General features: G+C 28.9%; 1 protein-coding gene across 1 annotated transcript in view; it reads right to left on the bottom strand.

The window, feature by feature from the left end:
• LOC106466847 (fasciclin-2-like) overlaps positions 1-9,667 on the bottom strand; it is a 103,199-nt gene that overhangs the window by 23,056 nt on the left and 70,476 nt on the right. The window contains exons 5-8 of the mRNA XM_013927188.2: positions 6,472-6,590; positions 4,804-4,963; positions 2,758-2,891; positions 895-1,051 (exon numbers count right to left, since the gene is read on the bottom strand). Of these exons, the coding sequence (XP_013782642.1) occupies positions 895-1,051; positions 2,758-2,891; positions 4,804-4,963; positions 6,472-6,590 (570 nt within the window). The remainder of the gene's footprint in view (positions 1-894; positions 1,052-2,757; positions 2,892-4,803; positions 4,964-6,471; positions 6,591-9,667) is intronic.

Genomic DNA, 9,667 nt, shown 5'->3' with positions numbered 1-9,667 from the left:
ATATATATATATATATATATATATATATATATAGTTATTTAATAAAATAATAATTAATTATTAATATCATTATATAATGCAGATCAAATAGTCACTTTTCTATTTCCTTTTACTTATAGTCATCAGCAGACCAGTTGTGCTGCTTATAAATAACAGACAATGGTAAAATTTGAAGGTAAGAAATAATAGTAACAATACAAATTAAATTTTTTGTAATTGGTACAGAAGCAACTGTTTGAATAATAACCAAAATAAGGGATTCTTTAAGCTATTTTAGAATTATTAATATTAAAGAACTGTGGATCATACAGTGCACTTTATAAACACAGCCTTTAGACTGACTGATACATATAATTGACAGTAAAATCCGGTTTAACATACTATACTAATCAAGCAATATTTAAAATTTATATATTAGAAGAGTGGGATAGGAGGAAAGAAGCAAGTGCTGAAGTTTTGTGTATTACATTACAGGAAGGACAAATTCTGAAATGTTCTTTAATGCACAAGTTAAGACAAATTAAGTATCTGTGTCAGATAATATATATATCACAGGTATGATTCATGAAATACGTTTAAATATCATATTAGCAGACTGGCTTGCTATGGAAACACAGTTTTTCACACATTTATTACAAACTCACTGAGGTGGAATGACCCACAGAAATATCCTGTAAATATCAGAAGTGACACAACTCGCGAAACAAATTACATCAAAATACAAATACAACAAACTATAAAATGTAGTTTAGCCCTTGTAGTGTAAATGAAACCTGTCTTATTTTACAGTAGAATGAATAAAGATAAGGACTGCATTAAATGACTGTCACAATTAAATATACCATTCACTAAAGAGAAAGATGTAATACTGTTACAGCACTAGCAATAACTTACATTCTACTGACAGATGACCAGCCATCTCGACTTTTCCAGCTACATTTTCCGCATGACAGAAATACTCTCCATCATCATCTTTTTCCACTTTGTTAATGGTTATAGTCAAAATCACAACCTCTTCCCCTTGAGACTTCTCTGTTAATATTCTATCACCCTATGTGATGTGTATGTCAATAAAGTTATTAATATTAAGAATGGAAGTTATATTCACAGCACTCTTTTTCTATTTTTTTCCTTGGAACCTCAAGCAACTAATTACGGTGAGAAATATCACGAATACAAACTAAAGCCATACCCGATATGCATGAATAGAAAAACAAGTTATTGTTAATGGATTCTTATATGATTAAAAAGTAATCAATATTTCCTTCAAAATACTAGCTTAAAAACATTTTAAAGGTACAGTTTCTCTGATCTCTGCTAAGTTTCAGAAATCAAATATTTGCACTTCCTTGTTTTTAGTCAACCAAATTAACCAGATGAGGTATTATTTTTGAACCTGATTGGAATAATTTATTAATGAGACATATTATTAATTATAACAGTCTATTCCTGGATGGTACTCTCTGCAAGTGTTACAGGTATCAAAATAGTTATTAAAGCTAGAAAAGTCCAATTCTGTTATCTGAAAACATCTGCAAGAGTACATTAAAAGTAATTTAGTCACAGGCAAGTTTTAGTTCAGTATGAAAATCTTTAGCCAGTCTCTACAAGTATTACTATCCACAACAAATGTCAATAGTTGTATGTCAAAATATGCTTCTGTTAGTATTTAAATAATTCTTATGTTAAAAACAACAACTGTAGTTTGAGTAGTCATGCAAAGACAACTTCCATGCCTGGATTTTAATAGCCTTACTTTATGATTGTGTTAATATCAAATCAACAACAACATTTAGGTTAGTTATTCGATACTTAGGGTGAGCTCTTATTTCAGTGTTGATATTAAAGCACCACTAATTATTCAATAAGTTAATAAAACTATCAAACATTCTCCTGCTGAGCATGGCATTCATTTTACTATCTTCACAAGAAAGATGGGACACTGTGTACATATGAATGTGCATTATTTGTCATTCAGGCCAACTGAATACTGCTATAAAATCTTCTACAAATTCGTCCCTATTGGCTAGTTTCTTTATATTTTAGTGTAACTATTTTCAAAATATTATTTAACTTGTATTTTTAGGTGTCTTGGAGATTTGGGCTAAACCCAAGAAACCCTGAAAGTTTCAGTTCAGGGGGTTAGATTTTATTTTCACCATGTACAGATACACAGACATAATTTGCTTTGTAGTATAGATACAATATTGCTTTAACCGTAAATTCTCCAACATGTAACCTACAACAACAACAAAAAAAAAAGTTATGATGTTTCTTACAAAGATTTATGCTCCATTGAAATTACAAGAATGAAACGTTCAAACAATGGCAAAGCAAATTTGTTAAAATCTAGTGAGAAAACTGGAAAAAAATGTATCTAAAGTGCTTGATAGATACAAGTATGGAATAATTAATAAACAGTGTGGTATAAAAACTAACATAATGTGTAATAAAATATTTTTACTAAGTTCCTGTGGATCATACTTAGTAAACATTAAACGTTTGCTGATCCTGATTACAGAACAGAGTGAATGAAATAGAAAAGAAATTTAGTTAACTAATATACTGAGAAAGTAATATTTCCAGATTTTCTTTGAACACTACCTAACCTAGTGATTTATTAAATTATACAATAAGTTATAGTGCTATTAGCAGTATTAAAGTTTTTCAATACAATGCATAAATATGTATGTAAGCAAAAATATACACACATTGGAAGAATAACAATTCAAAACTAAGTACTGGCAAAAACCTTACAGTTTCAACTTGTTGATCCCCATCCTTAAAGATGGTGAGTTCTGGAGAAGGGACACCAGATGCATGACATTCCAATGTAACTGTTGTTGCTTCCACTGAAGTCTTATTTTCAAACTGGATAATTTTTGGTTTGGCTATAAAAAAAACATGTTAATTAATAGTAAAATCAGAATCAAAGGATAATACATTTTGTCTAATAGTTCAACAGAAAAAAACAAAAACAATTAAACCTTCACATGACTAAATATCATGCACTCTGTCACCAAGCAACTATTTTACTTTTCCATTAGTAATAATGAGAGATAAACTATAATATACAATAATCTCTGATTCATCAGTTATGAACTTGCATAAGAGGAAAATTGAAATGGCCATCAAATTCTGAAAAATAAAACAACTTTAAACACTATGAAACAAATGTACAGACAACTTTCATGAATTTCCTTTATACATATTATCTTCAAAAGATTGTCTCAAAAATATTTGGTTTTCTAACTTATAAGCTACATACACATTTGTTCAAGGCAAATCAGCATAAGTATTTGTAAAGATAAAAACTGTTTTGAAGAAAACAAAAAAGTAGTTAAAACTTTGCCAACTAAAATTTTATGTCATGTAATACATACACTAACTTAAGAATAGCCCTTGAAAACCGACCTTGACTCACAAGTAAAAGGTCAGTTTAATATCACTCTTCTCAAATAACTTCTCAAAGAATTAAATTTTCCATAATTTTTCTGAAGAGTTTAAAAGCCAAAATTTATGAACAATACATTAGAATATTTTAATGCTACGTATAAAATTAAGTAACTTCTTTCAAAGTATGATCTTCTGGCCTTTTTAAATATTTAACTAAAAGCCTAGTTGTGATGCAGTTGTACTTGCTGAACAGCATTATTAAATGAAAGAGGAATATCTTATTTTCATAGCTTTCAATCAAAATTATAAGCTCTTTCAAATATATTTAAGCATTTCTTTTAACCACAAAGACACATTATTCCCGAGCAGCTTTTATAAAAACATTATTACCGTTGGATAAACAAATCAGTGTTTTTATACAAAGAAAAAAATAAATTTCTATCTATCCCATTAGAGATGATTTTCATAAAGCTTTTGCCAATCCATTTTCCTCTCATGGGAGAACCTCTGTATTAAGGCTGAAGAACTATGGTTGTGTTAACAAACTGTAGCCAGTGATCTCTAATTCAGTGAAATTGCCTAATCATTCATAATTAGGCTTCACAACTTTATGTTTTAGACTCTCTAAACCCCTTATAACACATAGGAATGTACAATTCTTTAATACTTGTACGTTAATATGAGAAAATAGAAACAACTTTCCTCAAAAAGGGAAGGATTGGGTCTTTACCATTATATACTAATTTTTTTTTCTCTCATAAGTAGCTTAACATATTCCAGTCAGCAGCACAGTGTAAAATATGCTTATAAGTTAACAAATGGGAGTTGTTCACACGTAAAGTACATGTAATGACAAAGTTGACCATAAAAAGTGTAATCTCATATACAGTTAAAAGAACACACTTTTTAATTGATAAAGTTGCTAGATAGGCCCTTGGTGTTTACCTACTTTTTGTTTAGCTTTAGATAATGAAGTTTTCTATAATTGAAAAACTGTTTTATCGTGAAATAATAAAAAATATATTATATGGCTTTTGTGTAAAAAAATATAAAAAGTAGTTAGCTTAAAGTTATAGAAATTAATAATCCAATCATAGAATTTTTTCAGTCATGATGTTACAAAGGTAAGAATAAAGTGATACAATCAAAATAATAACTATTCTAATATTTTAATGAATCATAGTTTATAAAAAAATATATCTGTAATAACCTAAATGGTTTCTGAAGAAATTCATTCCTTTGACAAATTTAATTTAATCAGTAAATTTTCCCCAAACTATTTAGATACGAGTGCCACCCAGTTTGCATTTAAATAATTCTAGACATTAAAGATTTTAACCAAATTCAGAGGATTCTATATGCTTGTGATTTTATTTACTTGAACAATTACTTTAAAACAGAACTCACAGAATACTGTAAGCTTCATGATTTTCTGATCACTCCCAGCTTTGTTTTCAGCTATACATGTATATATACCAGCATCATCTTTGCTCACTTCTTGTATTGTTAAAGTACCAGTAGCTTCATCCACTATAAACCTTTCCTGGGAGTTAAGTTTTTCACCATTCTGAAAAAGTAAAACACTAGCCATATGTATAAATTGCTATTACCCTTTCTGAAGAGTTTAAAAGCCAAAAATTTATGAACAATACATTAGAATATTTTAATGTTACGTTAAAAGAACACACTTTTTAATTGATAAAGTTGCTAGATAGGCCCTTGGTGTTACCTACTTTTTTAGGTAAAAAAAAGTACATTTTTGAAATGTACAAAAGTTGTTAAAATTCATTGTTTAAACATTACTCCTGTAACATCTCGTTACACACAAAATCAAAGACAACTATCAAACACAGGACTAAATACAACAAGAAATATTATACGAGAACAACTGTTTGTTGATTAGAAGATTAACCTAGAAACCTCTTGGATGTTGACTTAAACTTTTAGTTTTATGGCAGTGTCATGCTAGATGTACACTTCTATAGGAATTGCTTTAAAAAAATGTTAATATTTGATCTTTTCAGAGAATTACTTCCCATTTTCCACTATTAATTATAGATATGGCCAATTCTGTACATTAAAAAAAATGTTTTAATACAAAATCTTACTGGCACAAGTTATTTGGTTTGCTTTTTAATTCTAAAATTAATGGTGAGCCATAAAGACCTCATTGTTTTTTTTTAAATATTTATGCACCAAATTAAAGTCCCTATAAAACCCACATAAGTTTAAACAAAATGCTATCAATACTGCAGTTAACCTTGATAATTACTTCTGGGGATTCCTATGTATTTTACATAGAAAATGAACACAAATTTACCAATATTTTTTTTTTATCACTTCTTTACAATGACTGCTGTAAGAGACAAAAATATCAAATTACTCAATATGATACATGTGCCTCATTAGTAATTTGAGGGTTAATTTGTTTATTAAACATTTATTTTATTCATTTATTCCTTATTTTCTGTTTAAGCTTCATTTTCTGAAATAGAAATGTACTAAATATTTTGTTTAAGAAAGTTGTAAACTAGAACTATCTCTTTAACCATTTTATTCTTTTTCTCTTTATTTCTCCTTTTCTTTGTTCTAATTACTATTTTTTGTTTGCATACCTCTTCAGTCTTATTCACTTCTTCCCCTACACTATGAATCAACATGCTACATATTAGGTCACTTTCTGTTATGACAACAACAACACACATTTTCATCATGCCACTGTGAAACACCATAGTACTCCTTTCAGGTGATTGAAAATCAGATCACAAGCTTTTCATTTAAATTTTTTACACCATTTTACTTCTAAAAAAAAAAACCAAGAATACCTCTCAAGAGTGCTCTATTTCTAACATCCATTGTACTTTCCAAACACCATTAACTTAATAGAAGAACATTTTACCAGGTCAAGCCAGGAATATGTAGGAATTGGATAGCCAACATCAGCTCTACAATTTAGAACAACATTTACACCATTTTACTTCTAAAAAAAAACCAAGAATACCTCTCAAGAGCGCTCTATTTCTAACATCCATTGTACTTTCCAAACACCATTAACTTAATAGAAGAACATTTTACCAGATCAAGCCAGGAATATGTAGGAATTGGATAGCCAACATCAGCTCTACAATTTAGAACAACATCTTCCTCTTCTAATGCTTGAGCATCATCCTGAGACTCTGTAAAGTTGGGAGGGACTGAAGAAGAAGTAAAAAAATATATATAAATATTTATAGAGGAAATTATATTAAGAAGAAGTAAACAAAGAAATAATAATCTTGAAATATATTTCTTATTATTTGGTTTTACCAGCTTATGCATTATACAGTAAAGTATAACAATCCACTGCAACATCAAAATCCTATCACACGAATGGAGTTCATTCAAATCTTGTGATTTTAAAGTACCCAATATTTTATGCACCAAGAGTAACTTGTCTAGGTTTATTGTTATAATATTGAAATAGTATTCAAATAAAAAAAAGAAGAATTGCAACTGACTTCGATACCTGAAAAAAGGGATAGTTATTATTTCATTAACAACTGTTTTAATAACCCTAATAAAACCAACTAGTAGTTGCATAATTAGACAGTAGCATAACTATATTTCTTTACTTCCCACAGTGTTTGTTCCTATGATATAAGTGGGTTATAATGAGCATGATAAAAATAACTTACTTTGCACATCAAACAAGTTCTAATGTATTTTAAAGTGTTCCATAAAAAAACAAGTAATAAAAAACATTGCATTGTCACATTAAGTTCATGTGGGTTATCACCTCTGGTACTATATAGAACAATAGAACAACTGTAATCTTTTTTTCCCCATTTGCTGTAAAAATTTCAACCCCTTTTTTTTTCATTAAAGGAAGAATATTGGTGACACATTTTTTGTTCATTTACATGTTGTTATTTGTGTGGTAGATTAAAAATTGAACCATAATGAAATAGTAGGTAACTGCTGGTGAACAATTACTGAAAAAGTTATTTCTAACTATTAGCTTATGAACATTTTGAACATACATATTCACATGGTAAAATCCCAGGCAAGTTATCAACATAATACAGCAGCCTACAAGATAAATTTACAGATCTTTTTACAAATATACCAAAAGATAACTGCCTCTAGAAGTTGACTACTGCTTATCTAAACACACAGATCTTTCTTAAAACTGAACACCTGTGTAACTAAGACATTTTCAAAAATAAAATCAAGTGGTGGGGTAGAATTTTATCCATAAAAATACAATAAGGATCATTTGACCAAATTGATGACCTCATAATTTTGTTTTTCTGGTTTGAAATATTTGTTTGTATTTTCAGATTTCACCATGCTATAACTGCACTTTTTTGTTAATAGGATAATCTATCATGTTCTATTCAGCAAACTGTTTCTTGAACAGCTCTAACAAGATGCCATCCTAAAGTTCTGCCTAAATCTAAACATAACGTAAATACTAAATTGGAATGCTGCCATAGAACCATACTAGCTGTATACAACAAACACTTCGTGACTCGCCTAAACGACCAACGTTCAGTTTAGTATCCAGTTCACAATGGAAAAAAAAAGAAAAGAAACACCAACAAATTTATTTCCTGGATGTTACCAATTTAGAAAGCCAACTAACACTAGCAAGTACCTTGAATGCTCATCAGAACACCTTAAGAGCATAAAGAATGGAGTTATATACTGCCTAGCTTTTACAATGAACAAGTATTTAACAAAGAAACAAAGAAGAATCCCATTATAAAAACAAACAACATATAAACTTCAGTTTTAATTTCATTTCAGTTGACATCTGTCAACTAAAAAGAAAGCAATACATATGAATAATTTCACAACACAAAATCATTTTCCTTATTCTTTATTTTTATTTTTGTAATTATGTGTTAGAAACAATACATTTAAGAAAATTTTCAAACGAATTGCACCTTAAGTTCTGACCTCGTTACACACAAAATTCCTAAGAATCTAGTGGAGGGAAAAAAACAAAGTACTCTTAAGATACAATGATGAAAATAACTCGAAGTAAAAATTAAGGAATATAAATGTGACACACAACAATATAAAACTGATACACCATTGCTGCAATACATGCCATGTAAGCAAACATGACATAGTGAGATGATGGTAAAAGTAATAAGCCAAGTGTCACACTTGAAGAAAAAAACAAACAAACAGGCCTTTGATATGAATCAAGTAAAGAATTTCCACACAACCTGACTGGTTAACCTCATTAAAACACTATGATTACAATTTTTTATATCAGAATAATGAGCAAAAATTCAGCCCAGTAAATAATACACTTAATTTCTAAACTAAAGGTCCTGGTTCTAATTCCATAATGTAACAGAACATCAAAATCCAAGTCAAGATTACAATACAAAATGGCAGTCGATTTGGGAAACAAAGTTAACCATGAAGATTAATAAAATTATATACAAATTTGAAAAAAGGAAAGAAAATAAGGATAAGATTATCTTCAAATATTTCTCTCAGTTGTTTTTGGAAACAAGAGCTTATTTTTATAACAATCATAGGCCCCCTTTAAAAAATATCCTTATGTTAGATAAATGATTCCTTAATTACTTATCATCATAATAGTCATAAAATTTGTTTGATCTATATTGCTGCTACTTAGACACATCTATTATTATTATTATGGTATTTTTAATGATTGTCCTATCACCAACATGAGATATTTTTAAGCACTTTCAATAGGTAGTCCTTTTTCCTTCAGATACTCACTCAGTGAAAGAAATTTGAATATAGAACTGTTGCTATCTTTCTCATCATAATTACTGTTTGTTCATTTTTTGTATAAAAAAAAAAGAAAGACATAATACCAAAGAATTCTTCGATTAACTTAATGTTGCTTGACTCATACAACTATAAAGGGTATACTCTTCAAACAATCCTAAACTTGAAAAATATTAATGAAAATTAAGTGAACCAATAAAACAGAAGAAATCTTATTATAATGCGGCTTGCGATGTATACGTCCAAAATTTGGATTTTTGAAAACTACCACACTGATCATCACCAATCACAACTGGGTAATATTTTTATAGCCGAGCAATAAATAAAAATTACAAACAAAAAGGAGTAAGTTTTTAAATATAACACAATCAAAAACAAACTAAAAAAAAGTATTTGTTTTTCTTTAGTGAAAATCTCATGAGTTTTTAACAGAAAAGCAAGGCACTTTCATTCATAACTGCATCTACAAAAAAATACTTCAATAAAATATACTCTGTGATGATAGCTCATTTTT

This window comes from Limulus polyphemus, unplaced genomic scaffold (assembly GCF_000517525.1).
Source record: "Limulus polyphemus unplaced genomic scaffold, Limulus_polyphemus-2.1.2 Scaffold2, whole genome shotgun sequence".
NCBI lineage: Eukaryota > Metazoa > Arthropoda > Merostomata > Xiphosura > Limulidae > Limulus > Limulus polyphemus.
Note: the sequence above shows the minus strand (reverse complement) of the source record. Positions and strands in the feature narration are given on the sequence as shown.